Consider the following 22,491-nt stretch of genomic DNA (forward strand, 5'->3'; position numbering starts at 1 on the left):
GGGACAGACAGGCATACAGATTAAGTACAGAGAAAGATGTGCCTTTCCAACGCCACACCATCTCTGTTCTCCAGAAAAAATGATTTTGGGAGTGAGGTACCTATTTTCCCATTAAATATGAAAAACAGCCTCAAATAACCAGAAAATGCCAGAAGTTAGCCCAGGATTCTAATTGTCCTAATCCAACTGAAGGAAATACAAGAATTCTTTCCACAGAAGTCTTCTGAGGTTTGACCAAACTGCAGTCTACCGAATTTAAAGAAACTTAGTGGGAAGTTATAGGGCATTTGCATTACAAAACCAATACGGGGACCCCATTTCCTACCTTTGTCATCCGGGCTTTACGCAAATAGGTAAGAAGGTCTCCTCCTTCCATCAGTTCCAGGATAATGTATTGGGGTTCGTTCAGCAGACAAACTCCAAGCTGCTTCAGAATGTTGGGATGGTTAAACTTGCTACAAGGTGGAAAGAGACAGGCAGGATGACACGACAGCAACAGGCACCCTGGCTGAGGGCCTTCGGGAAATAGAGCAATTCTTTATCTCTGGTTTCCTTCAAAACTCCTGTTTGCGGTGGGCTGGGGGCGGGGGGGGGGGGGTTGTTTTTCTCTAATAAATGCAAGTCTCCTTTTCCAAGTACCAGTCCCTGTGCTTGCCTTAGAGAGATGATATGGCAACCCCTAGTGGCCAGTGCATATGACTGTAATAGGTGATCTTTAGAAGAAACGTTCACAGGAAGGATTTTATGTTTTGGTAAAGAAAGTAATCTTAACCACTATCCTTCAAAAGATGTTTGAAGGCGTTACACTTTCAGTCATCACAAGTATGTAATATTATTCTCTTCCTTTTGGAGAAACAATTTAGACACGCAGGTTTGGCTTCCACCATTTTCTCAAGACATCAAACCAAGGAAACCCCGATCAAATAATTAGAATCCTCAGCTGGGACCTCCCCCCCGCCACCCCCCAGGACCACCGTCTCAGGCCCTCCCTTTAAGATGCCTCTGAGCAGTTTTCTTGACCAGCAACTGACTCTAACCTTGAAGATAAGTTTACTAAGACAGAGGATATTTTCATTGACATCCCTGTACTTAGAGCTCTCTCCCTTAATCCAGATATTCGAGCCATGATCACACATTTAGAAGAACATACGCATGTTTAAAGCTGAACAGCCTCAGATGTCACTTGCGAAACACGCTCCTTATTGAAGGTCAAAGAAATGAGGAACTTTTGCCTGAGGACTGCCTGTTGGAAGACTGGTTTCTATAGAACACTGGTTACCACAGACATATTTATGTCTAAACTTCAGCCATGTTTGTTTGGGGCATGACCTGTGATGTCAGGTCATTTTGAATGTTAACAATTTACCAATCAGATATAAAAGCTTTCTACTCCTATCAAGGGAAAATGAAGCCAGAGCTGCCCCAATACCTCATCAGATGTGCCTCTTTCAGGAACTCAATCTTCTCCTGGTCTGTGGAGCCCTTCTTCAAAGTCTAGACAATACAAAATAAGCCAGCAATCAGTATAGCAGACATTCTGTGAGCTCAGTGGGTTAATGGAGACAATCTTTGATTTGTTTTGTAATATTCACTCTGAAAGCTGGAAATAGATCATGGCTAATACACGTGCATGTGCTCTGTAAACTCATTCAAAACTTAGCCTGTATTAGAACTAGTGTCCAAGTGGGAAAGCCTGAAAAACAAAAGACCTAGTATCATCTACACAAATTCCCTCCAAAAATGTAGACATTTTAAAAAGAACAAATTTGGTGTGTGGGCCAGTTTCTTAATTTTCAAAGTTTTCTACCCAATATCTGTTTCCCCCGGCTTCCCTGCTAATGATCCCCTAATTTGTCTCTTAGAGGCAAGATGCCCAGTCCCAGACAATTGGTCATAATGAATCAGGAAAATTGTGTTTTGTAATTCTCCAGCCTCCCTTGCAAATAGGGGTGGTCATCTGTGTCAATTCTGGTCAATGCGGTGTAAGGGGAAAACTCCTGAAGGGAAGAGAAGCTTGTGGAAAACTTTCACTTTTTTGAACATATACACCTAACATCATTCCTTCCCCCTTGCCCTGACCTGAATGAAGATGTAATGCCTGAGCTTTGGCAACCATCTTGGGATCATGAGGCAACACACATGTACAAAGTCAAGAGAGTTTCAGATATTCTGGCTCTGACCTAACACAGTACTGCACCAAAAACCCGCAGTCCTCTCGTTATGTGAGAAAAATAAACACTTGTTTACACCAGGTGAGGCTAGAGTAGTTTAAAGCACTTTTAGATTGCATGATTTGGCAGCGGAGAGGATTTTGCCAACCTTTCTGGTTGTATAGCCCTCTCTCAAAGCAACAAATTCCTAACAAGCAGTGGTCAGGATGTTGCCCTGTTACATAAAAGATTCATCATCCCTCGATGAAAAGGTTTTAGACAAATATGAGAGTCTACCCAGCACTTCCTTAAAACTACATTCAATATACCATGCGAATAACTGTGTCCTACCGGGGGTCAGCAAACTCTAGCTTGTAGACCAATACCAGCCTGCAACTTTTTTTGTCCAGCTTGAGCTCTGAAAATAGTTGTTCAGCTTTAACTTTGTGTTTTTCCAGCTTTCCTGAGGTATAAGTGACACGTTACATTTTCAAACGGCTGGACAAAAGTCGAAAAGAGGGTATTTCTTAACCCGTGAAAATGATATGAAATTCACATTTCAGTTTTCATAAATAGAGTTCACATATGGACTAGGGCTGTTTCACACTGCGAAGGCTGAGTTGCATCAGCGGCAACTGCCCTCATACCCGAGACATGGAGAACGTGCTTTCCACCCCGGGTCCTCTTATAGTATATTCAAAGGGAAAAACCACCTGCCGAGTCTTAGCTAATCAGTTACCTTAGGTGGTAACTATGAATTACAGAGCTTACGGAAGAAATGGAAGAAACATTGTCATTTCTGTTGTCATGCATGGACTCCCACTTTCAGCTGTCTTTTCAATTAAAATCACTCATATGTTACTACAGTTTTATCCATGTAAATTCATGTAAATGTGCTGACCCGACATGTCAAGGAATTAAAAGATCTGCATTACCTTCACTGCTACTTTGGTTTCTCCGCTTCCAGCTCCTAAGATGTCCACTGCTGTCCCTTCATACACTTCTCCAAAGGCCCCACTTCCCAACAAGAGGCGCAGAGTCAGTTTTTCCCGAGGGAAGGCAGGAAGACTTTCAATCTCCTCTTGGGTTGGAAGAGTACTGGAAAATAGTATTTTTGGTGTCCCAAAATACATTGGTTTACAAGTTGGTGTTGGGAGTTAGTGTTTGAGAAAGAGAAATCTCATGATTTTGCAACACTGTTCTATGTAATATAGTGGCAGGGAATCTTGTGTTTCTATTCCTTCCCTATTCCACCTTCCAAATATTCCTTCCCTATTCCAAAACACAGAGAGCATATCACGTCACTTTTACCATAATCTTGATAGAAACATGCCTGTGTGTGCATTGACTCAGGAGTTTTTACTGTAGCTTGTTTTGTTAAAAAGTTGTGTTATTAATTTCTTCAGGTAATCAATTTATGTGAAAAGCTATTGCAAATTAGTAATAAATACATCTGGGTTTATAAGCCTAAAAACTTTCACTTTAACTATTTCACACACCTGATCTTTTGTGTAAAACAAAATTTAGTATGACTACAAAAATCAGCTCCTTCTCCATAACTTTTAGAAGCCAACTCTCACTTGGAATATTATGAGAGGGAAAAAATTGTCTAAATGCTTTGAGTTTTTAAAAGAGAATCCTGAATATCAAATGTGCTGAGTATTTTCTCAAGGAAAAGTCACCTCTGAATCACTAAATTAGATCACCCGTGTCTACTTCAAATCTGCCATTTCTATATCTCCAATTATAAATTTCAAGGCCTATGACTACATAATTCCTCTTAGCAAGAGGCCGTAATACAGTGTCTTGCATAAACCGCAATATAGTGTCTTGCATAAAAAGACATTTAAATATTTTCTTTAATTATTTTGACTACATCGAAAACTCACAACATACTATATGTGGGCTAATTGAATTTTTTTAAAAAAATTATGATGACGGGCCCCTGGGTGGCTCAGTTGGTTAAGCGACTCCTTCGGCTCAGGTCGTGATCCTGGAGTCCCGGGATCGGGTCCCGCATCGGGCTCCCTGCTCGGCAGGGAGTCTGCTTCTCCCTCTGACCCTCCTCCCTCTCATTCTCTCTCTCTCAAATAAATAAATAAAATCTTTAAAAAAAAATTATGATGACAACATAAGTTCAAAACTCAACTATCCTAAAGAGCTTTTGTAGGCAATCACCATACAACTTCTGAAAACAGACTCCGATGGACTTAACAGCCCAGGCAGGGGACCCTTGGAATTCCTCTCTTCTGGATGCTTCCAGCTGAACCAATCATGCTACCGTCTGTTCTTTTCCATTCAGGACTTACGTCCTTGTTCCGTTTACTTTATAACTATGCGATAAAACACTGGAACACAATGGAATTTTGCTTATTTTCCTTAGGCTAGAATAACCACATAATTTGCCATCCATCTCAGGTCACATTTGAAAATGGAAGGGGATGATATTAATAATCATGCCAGAATAATGGGCATGGACCAAGACAATCGTGGGCAACACGGGACCCATGGGCACTCTCTTTATAGTTGCCCACTCTTCATCTAGGTGCCCTGTAGTGAGGGCCCAGGTTACATACTGTATGGCATAGCAGGCATTAGCCAGCCCTATTCCAGCTGCCAGACCGCGGAGCTCAGCCAACTCTTTGTCTTCGTTTATGAGACCCGTCAGCCCTTCCTTGGGAGTTTTTTGATTCCTTAATTTTCTGTGCCAGACTATAAAGAGAAAAGGACACAATTTACAAAACAAAACATTGCTTTCTTTTTTCATCAAGAAATGTTAACATTTTAAATGTTTATATATAAGAACACCATGGGTAGAATAACAGAATTTGATTGAAAAATGTGTCCATAGTAGAAAAACTAATTAAATCTTGGTACAAAGACTTATAAAAACACATAACTTAGAACACATCACTTCTTATTTCATGTCTCAAACCAAAGCTTCATGCATTTCTTATTGCTGTTATAAACAAGTTGAAGTATCTTAATATCAGAACTTATTTCTCAAAATCGCCCTTAAACTAGAGGCAACAGAAACCAAAACAAATTTGCATTATAATTATTACATAATTATTTGCATTATAATTAAATTGCAAATTTATTTCTGAGTCCAGATACGTCCAGGTTATACTCCTATAGTAGATCTGAGGAATGCTTTCAATTATAATGGCACACTTCGTTTTTTAAAATGCAGAGTACAAGAGTTTATATACATACTCAAGCATACAGAAAAACTATTGGAATGAAACCCACCAAATGTTAGTAGTGGTCTTCTCAGTTGTGAAATCATGGATGATTTATATTGTCTTCTTCATACAATGAGCAAATACTATTTTCATCCTCATGAAAATAAGTGATTTTTGGAAATTAAAATACAATTATGTCATAAGATCAACCATCTATACTAGAACATTGGTTCAAAAGTTGAAAACACCAAGGGTGTTTTGTAAGATGATCATTAAAATTTGAATTTTATTCCATTGTATATTCTATATCCAACAGGTCAGCGTTTTATTCAAGTGAAATTCCATCTGAGGGACCACGCAGGGAAAGATCTTAAACACTTTTGCTAATGCAATTTTTCAAACCTGAAAAGCTGTCCCTACCCTTCTTCATTTCTTTAAAGGCCCAGCTCCCAGTGATGCCTTCCGAGACCCTGACGCTCTGCTGATCTCTCGGTTTTCAATGTCTAAGACCAAGTGTAGCTCTTGGTCCGCATTTCTATCGCAGTGTCCAGCACATGTCAGGTCCTCTTGCCTTTTATTTCTCACGATTTATATTTTCACACAGGTATGTCTTACCTCCCTCATTAAATGGCAAGCTGCCAAGGCCAGCAATTGAATATTCTGGCTTCATATTTCCCTCTGCTCCCGGCACGAGGCTAACGTTGCATGTTAGATGCGACCACTCACCAAAGCCAAGGCTGCTGATGTTTATTTTTAAATCACTGTTTCAATCTTATATTTATAAGTAGGACTGCTGAGAGCCCCCAGCACAATACAAATATGTTTAAACAATTGCTACTTTTCCTTATTTTAATAAACTCAATCTCTTCTCATGCACTCACCCACTCCTACTAGTAAAACCACATGCACTGCTACTAAAAGCAAAGAAGCAGATTAGCTTAGCTGCACTAAAAAATTCATAAGTTCCAAATAGGATAAAGACCTTTAAATCCCGAGAAAGTCAGATATCCATAGAATGTCTTGAAAGCACAATAGGTTGTCTGAAATTACCTCATGCTCATCCACTAGAGTTATGGGTTTGAACAATGGTGGTGTACACGTAGGCAAGCAAAGGTCAGATGAAAGATTCTTCGTGTAATACTCCTTCCCAGTAGGAAAGCAGACAAGCAGTCAAGCCTATATGCCAACTGCCAAATATACTACAGTCATACGTGTAATTCTGGAGGGGCTGGCTTAGTGGCCCAAGCATCAGCTGTGCAACGCTTAGACTCCCTGGAACCACAGGTTGAGATCCTGGCAGGGTCAGCTGAAATTTTTAGCTTTCCAAGTTAGCTAAAGGAGTTCCATATATCATCTGGGTGGAATCTATGAAAAGAAACCTCAATTCAAGTTTCAGTGTGCTCTCTGATAGTTTACAACTCCAATCAGTTTGGGGAAAGAATAAAGATTGAGACCACTTAGTAAAATAGTGGCTTTCTTTATCCTGAGAGAGTTTAGCTTTATGTTTGTAACTTTTCCTTAAACTTTCCTTTCTATATGAAAAAAACAGGCTACAATTTCCTAAATATGTCCTTGAGTATTCTTTTCTGGCAAGTATCATGTCTTTCTTTCTTTCTTTCTTTCTTTCTTTCTTTCTTTCTTTCTTTCTTTTTAAGATTTTATTTATATGAGAGAGAGAAAACACGAGAGAGGGGAGGGTCAGAGGGAGAAGTAGACTCCCTGCTGAGCGGGGAGCCCAATGCAGGACTCGATCCTGGGACTCCGGGATCATGACCTGAGCCGAAGGCAGACACAAATGACTGAACCACCCAGGCGCCCTATCATATCTTTCTTATAATGCTTTCTTATTATGTCAGGGACTCATAATATCAGTAAGTGATAGGATGACCAAATACCTTATAATCCAAACCAGGACATTTTGGGCACTGAAAGTCCTATTAATGTTTATGCTGAAACAACAGGAATGAACCAGGATGTATGATTACCAAAATAACCCTATAGGCCCAATATTTGGCCCCAACATTTCTAGGGTTGTCAGAGTATTATCTCATCATTAAAATAAATCTTTTTTAAAAAAAGACCCTTGCTATCTACCTTTCAGACATCTGAACGCGAGAGTAGACCCCATAAGCCAGAGATGGGTCATCTGCAAAAGAGGAGCTGCTCCTTCCAAACCAGTCTGTCTGCCTGCCTAGAGATCCAAACTCTCCCAACCGAGGACTATCACTGTTTTCCTATTAATCCTACATTTTTTTTTACATCCAGAGTTATTTTTCTTTTTTTTACTTAAAACTCTAAGCCACAAAGCACTTGTTATGTAGCCAATTTGAAACAAATATTGGTTTACAGAAAGCCAAAAGTTGGTGCCTTTGTAATTAGTTTTATCTAAAGTACACCATGAAGTGTAAATACAGATATATTTTTCATAAAATAGTTACTCCAAGATCAAAAACAACTCACAGAGGTTAGTACTTATGAGAGTATAGCCAAAAGTAACTGTGAAATTTATGAATTTATTTTATGTTGGAGGTTGAATACACTAAGTGATAAATCAACTAATAGGATCAAGGTTACTACCTGTATTTTTAAAGCTATTATACTTACCAAAGACCACTGGGATTGTAACAACCAGAAATATTCCAATTATAATAGTAAGTACAAAGCTTGTTTCTGGTATCCAAAAACCATCTAATAAAATAAATGAAAAAAAAAGTTAATTTGCAGAATACAGCTAGGTAGTTTCAGGGGTATGCCAGATATGTCTGAACTAGCTCCTACTAGATTTTCACAAGCCAGTTGTTAAACCACTGGTAGTTTGAAATCACCCATAGCAAGAGCGTTTAACACCATAGGACATCAAAGTCAAGGTTTGGTTTGGTTTGGTTTAGTTTTCCAAAGATCTGGTTTACCAATGCACCATTATGATATACCCACCCAGGCTTCTACTTCATAATAGCTGAGGAAACATGTATAATCTTTTTTTTAAAGACTTTATTCATTTGAGAGAGAGAGAGAGAAACCAAAGCTAAAGGCCTCGTGTCATAAGAAGCTTTTACCAGTCTGATACGGTTATAGCATAGGAACAATGAACTATAATTGGAGGACAAATCATGGAAGGCCTTAAATGCCACACAGAAGTTTGCACTTGATTCCAAAGGCAGTGAATGGAGAGTCATTTCAGGGATTTCAGAAAGGGGGTTAAGTAATCCAGCTTGTGCTTCAGCTAGATCAATTGTCAGCAGTGTGATTAAGCCAAGAGCACAGGCAAGAAATGATAAATTAGGAAAGCCAAAGTGGGAATAGGAAGATGAGCACTCAACAGACAGCATTCAAGATAGTAAGTGAACAAAACTTGGTGACTGAGTAGAGGGAAAAATTAAATATGGTATTGAGATTTCTAGCCTATGTGATTAGACAGATGATATATCATAACCTAAAATGGGATACACAGTGAAAGATGTAGAAAGCATCGTTTTAGGACAGTTGAGTAGAAGGTGAGAGTATGGGGAGCAGGAACATAAGGCTGGATCCAGACCAGACTGTGGACAGCCTGGGAAGCCTATCCAGGAGCACTGACTTGATGTGTTAGGCATGAAAGAGTAGCTGATCATTGCTGAGGAGAAAAATGACATGAGGATTCTGATGTTTTAGGAAGGTCACATCAGATAAAATGGATAGTTCCATAGTCTGGATGATAAATTACACAGTCATCCAATTTATTTCTAATGTTAAGAATTCACTTATCTTTATCTCCGAACCTTTGTGTTGTCAATTAGCATATAGACAGACATAGTAACATACCTCCAGTTAACAGAATATCCTCACTGATTCCACTATAGTCACCAAATCCCAGATTATTTGCGGCTACTACTCTGAACTGAAATCTTCCTCTCAGGTTTTTGGACTTCCATGTACAAATACTACTGCAGGATCCATTAAATGCCATCTTCCACATTAAATTCTGGTTCTGTGAATCATTTGAAATGCCCTTTCTACCAAAACAAAAAAAGAGCAAAATGGTAAATATAGAAAATATGAGACAATATATGTATTATTTCTGGACACTCCTGTATCATTTTAATGACAGAACTCCAGAGCATCACCTAGTACACACTTTACCCTTGATCTCATTCCTCTCACATGGTTTGGCTACAGAACACTTAACTGGCTACAGACGACACTTAACTGACTGAGCCACCCAGGCAGACACCTCACTGAGCATAATCTCATAAAGTCATCCTGGCAATGCATAGGAGCCCACCAACTCAGCCCATTGGGAAAATAACAAATAATCAATGGCCAAGAGAAAGCGAAAGAGGTTTTTCCTGCTATTAGAATGTGTAAACTTTCTTCAGAATTTCAAACACATAAGACAATTAGCCCATAGTTTCTAACCTGGAGTTTTTTATTCTTTTTTTTTTTTTTTAAAGATTTTATTTATTTATTTGACAGAGAGAGACACAGCAAGAGAGGGAACACAAGCAAGGGGGAGTGGGAGAGGGAGAAGCAGGCTTCCTGCGGAGCAGGGAGCCCAATGCATGGCTTGATCCCAGGACCCTGCGATCATGACCTGAGCCGAAGGCAGATGCTTAACGACTGAGGCACCCAGGCGCCCCTTTTATTCTTTCTTAATTCTCAGTCTCTTATGCCATCTGTAGTTTATGTATACCACAGCTGGATAAAATAAAATACAGGACATAAAACTGATAAAGAAAGTATAATAGTTCGACTACCAAAATTATCATTATACCTGAGATTCTGAGGTGTATTCCTTCCATTTGTATTGGCCTACACGCCACCTCAAGTCAACCCACATCATTCTTTATATGAAACATGGAAAGAATACAAGAGTGAGGCTCAAAAATTGTAAATGGAATGTCTTTTTTTTTTTCTTTAAGATTTTATTTATTTATTTGACAGAGAGAGACAGCGAGAGCAAGAACACAGCAGGGGGAATGGGAGAGGGAGAAGCAGGCCTCCCGCAGAGCAGGGAGCCCGATGCGGGGCTCGATCCCAGGATCCCGGGATCACGACCTGAGCCGAAGGCAGACGCTTAACGACTGAGCCACCCAGGCGCCCCTGGAATGTCTTTTAATAGAATCATAAACTGAAGGCAAGCTCAAGGCCTTCTAATTACCTCCTTTGTGATGGGGAAGAACTTTTCAAAGTCTGGGACTTTTCAGACAACAACAGTTTTAGGACCAACCCACAGTAGGCTTAGGGATAGCTAGTTCTGCTCCTATAAACTGAGTGGTCATCCTGAAAGGGATGGGAAGGCTAAGACTTTGAGGGACAGGGAATGGGCAAGAACATCCGGAGGATCAGGGCAGCGGAGTTGCTCACAACTGTTACCAAGAGCTAAGTGTCCTAGGGACCATTCTGCTCCTAAGATTCTTTATACAATGTTTTTGTACATTTTGTGAAGTCTTGTGCTAGGCATTGGCATTTTCATTGTTCAATCCAAACAACACTGATCCAAAAGAAAGAGACCCTTAAAAATTTATAAAATGTCTCTTCACAGTTACTGGCCACCGAGGAAGACAAGAATTCTGACACTGGTTGAGCATCTTCTATTTATAACCCACCATACTGGTGCTTTTCATTTTGTTTCATTTCATTGAGTTTTCACAACAACCTAAGGAGGTAAATGTCATCGTCCCATTTTACAGATGGGAAAACTTAAATTCAAAAAAGGAATAAAGCAAGTGTTTAAACATGGCCCTGGGTTGAAGAACTCAACCAAACTCAAAACTCATGCCTACTCAGATGTGACCTTGTTTGGAAATAAGGTCTTCTTAGATGTAATCAAGTTAGGATGAGTTCATACTGGATTAGGGTAGGCTTAAATCCAAGACCAGTGCCTTCTTGAGGAGAAAGAAATTTAGGCACAGATAAACACAGAGAGCACCGGGTGATGACAGAGCCAGAGACTGACATGATGCATCTACAAGAAATACCGAGGATTGCTGGAAAGTCTGGATCCCCAGAGGCTAAGAAGAGGCAAGGAAGGATTCTTCCCTAGGACCTTCAGAAGGAGCATGGTCCGACTAATACCTTGATTTCAGACTTCTAGTCTCCAGAACAGTGAGAGAATAAATTCTTGTTGTTTCAAGCCACCCAGTTGGTGGTACTTTCTCCTGGCAGTCTTTGGACACTAATACAGTCTGCTCAGCTCCCAAGTTCACACACTTTGCACTACCATTACCCTGCACCATCAGCAAGAACCTGGGTATGCCAGTGTCCTGACTGAAGACGCGACTTTGAGATACCGAAGGTACAGCAATTCATTCCATTATCCCATCACCCCTGTCCTGACAGTAGAGGCTTGGGGCAAGAAAATGCAAAGAATTTATGGAGCTATGGGCTTAAGGCATCACTGAAGGAAACTTGCTAAAGGGGTCCTAGCAAGATGGGGCTGTGGGCGGGCTGGTGAATATAATTACAGTCACAGACCACCAAGACGGCTCAGCAGATTAGAATGTATCTGACTCTGCATGAAAACCAGTAATAGGAATTTCAAGGAGGTTTCTGTTAGCAGTGTGGCAAATGTAATTCTCTACCATGCACAGGAAAATTTTTTAAGGTTATGGGAGTACCAGAGCAAAATGAAGCAAAAATAGATCTAAAGCTCAAGTTGCCAGGACTATAATTATGGAAGTGACTTTTGTCCTTGGAGCTTCTTAAAAGATAGCTTCATGGACCTGCGAGGGGAGTGTCTGTGGAATTTGGAATTCTCCCCTCAAGTTGGCATGAAATCAGTCCATCTGAGCCAGTTACCATTTACAGAGCTCCCCATACTGGCCGGCTCTGAGGTTGCTTATGTTCATCAGCAGCACGGTTTTCACTGAAGGCACATTTTCAGACTCTTGGGAGCATACTGCAAACTGCAATCTTCACAATGGATAAAGAATCCTGTGTGACCTATACAGGTCAGATCATTTTGGACCTTGACCTACTTTTACATTCTGAAAAATACCTAGTTCACTGCCGGTTCTCACTAGGCTTTATTCATCTTGCTAAAACAAATCATCATCAGAAATTTACATGCATACCATCATCTAACAGCAAACATCAGCTCAGCTTCTTGAACGAAATAGATATTAAATAAATATTAGTTGCATGTTTCAATGATTGGATTATTTCCATAAAGTTCGGACAAGTAGTTGCAGATTTCCGAGAACAATGATGTGATCTGCCTTATAATTGGAGTGCTGAGGCTGACTGCTAGGAATTGAGCAGAGAACATAATGGTGCACTCAAGGTCCTTCAACTAAAGATCCTTCATATTTATTTATAAATACACATTCATAAATATTGTTAATTTCGATCTAATAATACCTTACAATTAACTGCTTAGCTCTTTGTAGTTTACAAAGCACTTTTGCAAACAGACGTACCTGATCTCAAGGATATAGTACATAAGCCGGCTTCCATTATCTTCGGCTTTTTCCCACTGTATTGAATCTTTGCTCCCTTCTAATACTTTTGGAATGCCTGGTTTACTTGGTACTCCAGCTTTGGAAACATAAGAAAATGCTGACTGATACATCAGAAATATAAAATATTCTGCACACCATCTTTCTATAGGATACATTTCCAAAAAGAAAAGCCAAATACATTAAAGAAATATTCAGAAATACTCTGATATGAGTGTATATTTTTAAATGAGTATCCGAAGTTTTTACTAATGATGGATTAGATGGATTAGTGATAGGAATAATAACATATCTCAGCTCACCACAAAATAAGTGATGCAAAGAAAACTGTAAATTTTGGAGCATTTTTCCCTTGATTCTTATAGGGATCAACTTATAGGGATCACTAATTAACATTCCTTTTGGATTTTTTTTATTTTTAGCATCTGGAATATAGTAGTCAGTGAGTAAATATGTGTTGAACACTCAGTAACACTGTTTTCATTTAGTTCTCACTGCAAAATGTCAGCCAGACAAGAAAGCAGAGGATACTGAAAGGCAAAATAATCTTGCCCAGTTCAGGATTCTGCAAGACCAGGCCGGTATTACCTCGTTAATGCTTGTAAGGACTCCTGGTTCTTTTCAGTTTCTTCACTCAAGCTCTAGAGATAGTAATTTACACCTTTTAAGAAAAGGTTAACCTCTAGAATTGGTGAAAAAAGTGATAAGAGAGGCACTGAGAAACTTATAGGAGTTTTTTGAGTACCGAGGATGTTAGTACTCACCTTTTGTCTTAAAGCTTTCTGGGAGTGAGGTGCTATTTTCTCCTGTCCTATAAACCACCACTACGCGGACAGTATAGGACGTGTAAGGCTGTAGATCTGTGATGTTACACACATAAGCCAGGCCTTGGATGCATGAAGTGTTAACACGGGAAAACTCATTGTCTTTCCACTGGAAAAAGAAGTCTCAAGTAACATTTTTTTGTTGTTTCTTTAAGAAAATCCTCTTAAACATAGAAATTCACAAGTCTATGGCAAGCAATTAAAAACTTATTCAAATGTATTTTCTGTTAAAAAAATAAAAGCTTCTTCATTAATGTTTGATCCCAAACATCTCCACCACTGACGGCCACTTTATGGGGTTTTTTTGTTTTGTTTTTTTGTTTTTAGTTTTTCTGTTTTTGTGACAAGCTATAACTGACTTGAATAATGGTTCTTAGGATTAGTCCAAGGTGGGACATGAACCTCTTACTATATATATATTATTTTGGAAGATTTGAAGCTTAGCTTTTTGTTATCCCTAATTGGAGACACCTACCTTAAATCAGGATGGCTGAGAATGCAAATTCACAGCTGAGGGACCGTGATGGATCAAAACAACAATATTTTTAATTCTGTGTATTTGCTAATTTCAAATCAATAATATTTTTACATACTTCGTTTCTTTCAAGAGGTCCACAGTGACTTATAAATTAAAACATTTAGTTTCTTCCTCCAAAACTCTTTCCAGACCTCTAATCAGCATTCCTTATTTTTATATATACAAAGCCTAGTTCCCTAAAAGCGGGAAATTTCTACCCACCATCACTCAGCTACCAATTAGTAAGGTTAGAAGTTAAATATAGGAAATCTTACTTTCATTCCACTGTAGATCCTAGGTCTCTATTTATAGCTATTTTACACTTTCTTTGTGCATGGCTTTTAAAAAATCTGTGTATTTGGACCCTTAATATCTTATTTGAAAATGGAGATTTTTTTTTCAATGTACAAGTAGGGAAAGACAGAGAATGTGGCATTCTGTCAAGGGTTCTTAGTGTATTTTCTCCAGTAGAGTTTCCTAAGAAGGTCAGTTTCCATAAATAAACCTTACTTTACATCTCGTTTTTCATTTCGTGCTCACAAGGTCACATCATTTCATTGGATGGACACTTTATATTAGTTTTCTATTCAATAAGGAATGGTTCCTATAGCACCTTTGGGGAGTAGACCACCTTGTTACAAAAAGAAAGAGGCAAAGGGGGGATGGAAGGAATGGGGAAAAAATACAGAAATGCCGATGTCTGGGCCATTGCCTGCTAAATTCATAAATGGATCAATCCCACTATGACATACAGGCTAAAGAAAGAGATACACTGGGTCCATAATATTTACTCTGAACCATGGGAGAGAGAGAGAGAGAGACAGATAAATATTGATTTCTGGCTCAAAAATTTTAGCCCTTTGTGGCCCTGCCTCCTTAATAACCTGCTATAGAAACTACCTGAAGTGAATAGTCGAGATGACCTAACATTCCATATCATCCAGAAATGATCAAAGCTCCTTGGAAGGTCAGATGTGTGACCAAGGGTTCTGCTGGAAAGCTGTCAAGTACTGGCCTTGCCACAGCCCACAGCAATGAATGTTCCGGGCAGACCACCAACTTGGAGAGGTGCCATGGCTACCCCAGTAAATCACAAGGGAGTCAGGACCTTCCATTTGTCAGAAGCCAACAAGTGCAGGGGTGATTTTCAATACCACAGTGGGATTTTCAAATTATTTGGGCGGGGGTGTGGAGGAAATGGTGCAGACTACCATGTCTCAGAGACCGGAACTTCAGAAATGTTTGGTTCTGATAGGAACTTTCTTGGACAGTTGAGAAACACTCAACTTTTAATGGGCTTCCATGAAAATAATTTACCAAAGTGAAACTACTTGCTTCTCCTCAATCTTAAATTAAATATGTTCTTCTTCTATACACTGTTGTGATTTAAAAAAAAAAAAAGATCTGTGGAATTTAAGACCTAGATAGAAATTTAGCCTTGTAATCTAATTCCTTCATTTTCTATAGAAGGAAATTTTAACAACAAAGATGAAAACTGTAAATTTATCCTTTTCTCCTTCTTTCCTAGAAAGAATTTTTAAAAATTATTAATTAAAAAGATACATATTCACCCTTACACTCACCCCTCGGAGTTTCAATCTGGAGTTATAGGATCATTCCTAGCTGTCCTATCATTATGAGGTAGGTTCAAGTTACTCAAAAGATACAGAACTTTCTGACTAGATGGACTCATCAACCCTCTCAGGACACAGCCTTCTATTGTGCTCAGCAATTAGTGCTGGTACATGGTCACACCTGTGAAAATTACTGTACCCTACCTCCTCAGCTTCAAGGTTTTCTATGTGGTATATCTGGTTTTCAGCAAGTGTAGAGGAAGTTTTGAAACAAAGAGCATTGCATGAAAGTCACAAGGACTGAACCAGGCAGGCCCAGCCTGCTGTCCTTGTCCCAAACTTTGAGGAGTGGGGTGGGTCCTTAGTGACTCACATTCCTTCCATGGATAGTACCCAAGTAGGACTGCTGTAGGATGAGTCAGCCCCCAGGGCTCTTCCCTGCCTGGCTTGTGATATCTGACTCACTATAGCACCTGTCTGGCTCTCCGACTTCTCACTGGTAAAAGGAGGGGCTTAGAGTCACCAGATGTAAGGCCCATCCCCATCTCATTTCTTTAACGTAGGAAATAAACTTTTTACATCCCCCACCTTGCCTTTAAACTGCATTAAGCTTACTTAAATAGATGTCCTAAAAAAGGTGACCCTCCAATTTAACTACATTTTTATAAGAGGATCATTTTTTAAATAGGCAACAAATCATCATAAACATGCTCAGTGGAGGACGCCTGGGTGGCTCAGTTGGTTAAGCGACTGCCTTCGGCTCAGGTCATGATCCCAGGGTCCTAGGATCGAGTCCGCATCGGGCTCCCTGCTCTGCGGGGAGCCTGCTTCTCCCTCTCCCACTCCCCCTGCTTGTGTTCCCTCTCTCGCTATGTCTCTCTCTGTCAAATAAATAAATAAAATCTTTAAAAAAAAAAAAAAAAAAACATGCTCAGTGGAAGAAGTCCAACTAAACTACAGACTTCGGTTTTATCAACTCGACATTCACTGTGGTTACACAGTTTTCATAGATTTTATCTAAAAAGTACAAGATCATAGAAAATATCTCACATAGTAGAATTTAAAAACATCCAGGGGAGGAACTCCATTTTTTAAAAAAAGCCAGGCCATGACTATACTGCTTTGTTTTTGTTACAACTGAACAAAAGATTCCTAACCAATCTTTACAAATGTGGACACACAAAATATATACTACTGAAAATGAAATCTAGCAATTATTAAAAATAATCCATTTTAAGTGTATCAATATAAAAATCAACATAGACTCTCCCCAGCAGTGACTTAATTAGATTAATTAATGCTTTCATATTCAGTGGATGTTTTTATATTGGAAAAAGCATGAAGATTTTTGGACGAGGAAACTTCTAAATTTTATAGCCCAAGATCAAACTAGTTTAGAATAAACTCAGTTTATATTTTACATCTCTCTTGTTGCTACACAGCCCTTAAATGGCGGAAAGAATATTTCTAAACAAGGTTTTGGGTGTTGTTCGTTTGCTCGTTCATTTTTTTTATTTTTTTCACAGAAAACACCAAATTGCTATGGACTTTAAACTAGACAGCCATGCTGATAATATCTAAACTAAGTGAAATATTATGAAAACCAGTAAACCATAGCTTAAACCCTTTTCCACGGAGCCTTTTTAAGAGCAAACTAATCTCTCTGGAAATTCTTTGCGTCAGAAATGAGTTTAGATAGCTTCTGTATATGGCAAACCTAAATCAATGAATGTTGTAAAATATATTGTTGATTTATACAGGAGAAAACTCTAGACATATGAAAAAGGTCTTCTAATTTATCCCATAGCATAAAACACAGATTTGCATGAAACGTGTATGGTGAGATCTACCTTCTGGAGTTCAAACCAAAATCTGGTGAGGTTAACATCAGATGGAGCCTTCCAATCTAATTGCAAACTGGTGTTCTCTGGAACCAAGGCATACGGTTTCTCCGGTGTGTCAAACATTTTGACAGCGACAGGATGACTCTCAGCACACCACATTTCCTCAGCATGGCAGGCCAGAACCTTTTTGTAAAAAAGAACAATTGCTTAACCTTTTCAGAGCCCTGCACTTGAGAACGGCAATAAAAGCGCCCAAGACACTCACTGTACCTTTAACACATACAGTTTCCCACCGGACAGTCTAGTAACATGGAGAGCGAGTCTTCCATTTGGATATTCACTTGGTCTTAGAGGGGTCTCTGGAATTAGAGCCAGATGTGAGATTGCCAACTGATAGCGGACTGACTCTTTGGGTCCATTTGGCTTGTGAGATTCTCTCCAGGATATAAGGAGGCTGGTGTCTGACTGCACAGTTGTGTTAATGAGCCTAACTGCCTCAGGCACTGAAACAAATAGCAACAAATGATAAGGAATGTTGCATCAGCACTGAACGATGGAAGAAGGAACGGGGTCTTGGTTGCGGAATAACCATATCATGCGAGCAGAACAAATGACAGATGTTCCAAAGGAAAACCAGTCTCTCATATCACAGTAACACAGAAAGTCAAAGGGCTGCCTGAAAGGCTCTCGCTTATTTTTGCCTAAGGACTAACTCATTCTCTGATTCCAGCTCAATGATACGGCCAATGAGGATGAATAAACGGACTCAGATTCGACTGGGGAATGTCATCAGAGACATCTGAAAGAAATGGCATCACCTCAAAATCACCACCACCACTTAGAATGTCTCTTTAGAGTCTAGATCCATTTTCTTTCAGGCAATGATGTTATTTACTTTCAATCTCAGTGGTGGCCTTGGTAAAATTCACACAAAGAGGCTGACTTCTGTCTCCGCGCGCACAGACACCTGTGACTACGTGGGGAGAGGGTGACACTCTGTGGTGAGACCAGAGAATGTGTTTCTTGGTCAAACAGTATGTTTGACTCTGATGTTTCACCTTCTAGTTGATTTTCATTCCGATGGAATAATAGTCATCTGTTGTTAGAGTACAATTCAGGTCATCAGGGTATTTTCAACAATACATTTTTCTTATTAAGCTTAAAAAGCTCACATAATCAAGATTACTTAGCATCCAAATTTAAAAAAACAAATACAGATATATATGTCACCTACATCACGAAATGCCACTCTAGAAACCCGCCCCAAGCCCATAACTCACCTCCACTTCTAGTTTTTCCCCAGATCTTTTTTCCCAGAGGTAACCGTTCCACAGGGTCTGAATAATAATTCTTTACAGCTGTCTGTATCACATATGTTGAAAATGGTTGTAAACCATCAATAAGGACTATCCTCTCCTGAAACTCCTGTAATTAATTTTTAAAAATCAATACCTGATTATTTTTTTGTACAAAGGAGGAGAAATATTTAACCAAAGGGAGAAGATAATTAAAAGATTTTTTGAAGTTAATTTATTTTTTGATATTGGATCATGAGAACGATCATGTTCACCGCCCTAATCTGCCCAGACCTGAGTTGCCTAATACCTCCAAGAATAAATACAAAATGATGGGCAGCCCTTGGTCAATTCTGTAACATGCTCATTTCACATATGAAGCTTAGTTCTCAGAAGAGGATATTATTTCTCCAGCACTGCAACAAACATTCAGCAAGATGGTCTGGTAAAGATGTGACCAACCTAAGTGAATATGATGAAAGATGAAGCTGGATTATCTCTCATCATTCTTAGAGGTAACGCTTAAGAAAGTAAAAATGCTTTCCTTAGAGCCACGGTTCTCAACTTCGGTTGTACTATGGAATCATCTGGAAAGTCTTAAGAAAACACTTGTGCCTGGGTCCCACCCCCCAGAAATTCTGATTGCACTGGTCGGAGGAGAAGTGTGGGCCCAGAGATTTTTAAAACCCCAATGTGCAGTCAGGCTGGAGAACCACTGCCTCGGACACATATTCATCAGTGTGAAGACAACAGGATCGATCAGCTGCAGTAACAGAACTCTCGGTACCAGCGGCCCAATCTTTTTCAGCCAAATGATCCCAGCTGTCTCTGATACATTGAAATGTGTAAAGAAAGGTTAAAATAGACAAAATAAAGGAAATAACAAGAATCATGTGTCCTTTCTGGAAAAGTATATAGTGCTTAACTTCCAACAGATGATGGTCAATTTCACCTTTTGACTTGGTTAAATAACAAGCATAGAGCAAAATATTGGATGCATATGACTCCATCACAAGGACAACTGAAACAGGCACGAGTGCCAGTGAGAGACTGAATTGTGCCAACTAATTCATCCATTCAAGAACTATCGAGTGAAAGCCTCTACAAAGCCAACTATTACACTAGGTGTTAAGAACACAATGACAAATAAACTCAGACATAGTCCCTACATAACAGCACATTGCACAGCATACAGGAAATAACAGACAAAAATAGAACATACCATTTTTATATTAAATATGTGCTATGGAGGAGGGGTATACAGTCATGTTCTTTCCGTCTAATCATTTCTTATCCCTCAACTTACAATCTGCCGCATAGGCCACAAAAACACATCTCTATCACTTTCTGGGGATAATTAGTCAGGGAGGGATAATTAGTCAGGGAGGGAGGACTCAGGAAACTGTCACTATGGCAATCCACCACTGGTCAGAGTTAATATACTTCCCTGAAGCTTAATTCCCAGACAAGACTAGAACACCATCTGCTTTGATGAATAAGCTGTAAAAGTCTACACAGTTGCATGTTTCAGAATATACGAAATACTTCACTGCGAGTGAGAATTTTATTTTTTTAAGATTTTATTTAGTTATTTGAGAGAGAGAGGGACAGCGAGAGAGAGAGCACAAGCAGGGGGAGCAGCAGAAGCAGGCTCCCTGCTCAGCAGGGAGCCCAGTGACTGGCTCCATCCCAGGACCCTGGGATCGTGACCTGAGCCCAAGGCAGATGCTTAACCCACTGAGACACCCAGGCGCCCTGAATGAGAATTTTATATCAGAAACAAGGTATCTTGTGAAAAGACAAGGACCACCAGCTCCAATCTTACCAGCATTTTATATTTCAGCTCAGAGCTGGTTTTCCTGTCATTAACTTCTTTGTAATAAACCAGGTATGTTGGAGTAGGGCTGGTGATGTCGGGCCACGAGAGGTTGGTCCTGGTGGGCAGTAATCGGATTGTGAGGCTGGTGTTAGTGGTGTTAAATATAACTGGCTCTGCTATATCTGAAGCTAGATGCAGTAATGCTTTATCTAAAATAATAAGAAAAGATTAAAAATATGCACATATCTGTATAAAAGAGGAACAGCAGGTTTATTTAACATCAAGGATAATAACGTCTCTTTTTTTTTCTTATTTAGCTGACAATGTATGATATAATGAAGTGTTGGATATGTTTTTCAGGAAAGGAAGACAAGGTTGTTTCTTGGTTTTGGTTTTTTGGTTTTTTGGGTTTTTTCCCCATACATTTTGAAGTCCTTAAATGCCTCAGAAAAAAAGGAGCAAGGTAACTGATCAGTGCTCAAAATCTCCAGCAGGTGGAGCTAAAGAACACTGAATAATGTACATAGCAAAATCAAGTTGACCCTTTTTTTACTTCGAAGAAAGTAATGACAGCATTATATTAATCATATCTTTTCACTTAATTCCAGTTACAAAAACTCATGCTAGGTTTAGGGCTTTTATTTTTAAGGATGTATGCGTATATGTGTGTGTTCAATTTCAAACAGATGTTGCACGGACTTACTAAATTTCTTAAATTTCTCAAAGTGAAAAATGAATCACATAGCTAGTTCTGCCATACATACATAGTGCCATACAGACATCCCTGAAAGTCACTGCATTATACAAAACAGCATAATAAAATCCACAGGGTTTATGGGGGAGACAGAGTTAGAGGCACGACAGTAAAACATGTTATGAGTGACACATTACCAAAAAAGATAGGAACTTAATAAAAATGCTAGCACACATGTACACATGATAAATGGCTGATACACAAATTACTACAATAAATACAGCACTTTACTCTGAAAAAGACCCGAAATTTAATGCGGTGCTTTTTGATGGACTGGGAGGTCTAAAATGTTGTCAGAGGAGAAAAGACAGAAAGAAGAGAAATTATGGGAATGAGAACAGAAAGAGGACAGACAGAGAGAATGACAGACAAGGATTTCCACTGTCTAAAGTTGTCTACCACAGCCAAGCCTTGTATACACATGGAGATAAATTATGATCCAGGGCAAACAGCAATCACAGTGTGCACCAATCCTGACAGATTGGAGTAACGCTGAGCATAACGAAGGGCTTGGGGGGACAGCCTGGAGAAGGACACATTCTGAGACTTTTCTGACCCTAAACTGGGAGAACATGCTCATTAAGGGGGTGATCTAATTACCTGGAAAAGGCTGCAGAACCGAACTGTAAGCCAAGATACGCTTACTCCTTTCAGCCTTCACCAGAGAGACAATGGCCCCATTGCTTTTCTTTGCTTGATAAATCTGTGTGCTGTCCTTTGCCGAGGAGATCCAGTATAGAAATTCCCCATCCACAGTTAAGCTTTCGAGTGTTTTTCCTGCTCGTGAAAAACGCAGAATAAAGAACACAAAGAACAAAATACATAGCGTATGTTTCTACTCTACACAATATGTGAAATCCTTTTTCTGTATTGTAATAGCTAAATTTTCAATATGGAAAAAAATACCACCTTTATTTTATGTCATGAAGATTTTATAGATATTTTCTCATTTTAGCTCCATCCTAAGTCAATAAGGTAAATACTATTATTATTAGCCTCATTTTGTAGAAGTGGAAACTGAGGCTTTGAGGAGTTAAATAATCTCCTCAAGGTCACAAAATTAGTAAAGGGCAGAGCCAAGATTTACAACTTA

General features: G+C 39.3%; 1 protein-coding gene and 1 long non-coding RNA gene across 4 annotated transcripts in view; one reads left to right on the forward strand and one right to left on the reverse strand.

Moving 5' to 3' along the window:
* Positions 1-7,627, forward strand: part of LOC135365607 (uncharacterized) — a 30,626-nt gene extending 22,999 nt beyond the window's left edge. Inside the window, exon 4 of one of the 2 annotated variants that reach the window (XR_010413743.1) lies at positions 7,437-7,627. This is a non-coding gene — a long non-coding RNA (uncharacterized LOC135365607). Of the gene's footprint in view, positions 1-1,113; positions 3,091-7,436 lie in introns of those variants that run through there. The other variant, XR_010413742.1, reaches the window with a different exon arrangement.
* Positions 1-22,491, reverse strand: part of ROS1 (ROS proto-oncogene 1, receptor tyrosine kinase) — a 103,606-nt gene that overhangs the window by 23,424 nt on the left and 57,691 nt on the right. The window contains exons 27-39 of one of the 2 annotated variants that reach the window (XM_064598033.1): positions 21,999-22,175; positions 20,651-20,853; positions 18,811-18,955; positions 17,801-18,033; positions 17,537-17,713; positions 13,536-13,704; positions 12,733-12,850; positions 9,137-9,327; positions 7,940-8,023; positions 4,727-4,862; positions 3,086-3,248; positions 1,430-1,494; positions 326-455 (exon numbers count right to left, since the gene is read on the reverse strand). In XM_064598033.1, coding sequence (XP_064454103.1) covers positions 326-455; positions 1,430-1,494; positions 3,086-3,248; positions 4,727-4,862; positions 7,940-8,023; positions 9,137-9,327; positions 12,733-12,850; positions 13,536-13,704; positions 17,537-17,713; positions 17,801-18,033; positions 18,811-18,955; positions 20,651-20,853; positions 21,999-22,175 — 1,991 coding nt within the window. Of the gene's footprint in view, positions 1-325; positions 456-1,429; positions 1,495-3,085; positions 3,249-4,726; positions 4,863-7,939; positions 8,024-9,136; positions 9,328-12,732; positions 12,851-13,535; positions 13,705-17,536; positions 17,714-17,800; positions 18,034-18,810; positions 18,956-20,650; positions 20,854-21,998; positions 22,179-22,491 lie in introns of both variants that reach the window. The other variant, XM_064598032.1, reaches the window with a different exon arrangement.

The sequence above is a fragment of the Mirounga angustirostris genome, unplaced genomic scaffold (genome assembly GCF_029215605.1).
Source record: "Mirounga angustirostris isolate CCGP_5_RB_7025 unplaced genomic scaffold, mMirAng1.0.hap1 SCAF_8, whole genome shotgun sequence".
NCBI lineage: Eukaryota > Metazoa > Chordata > Mammalia > Carnivora > Phocidae > Mirounga > Mirounga angustirostris.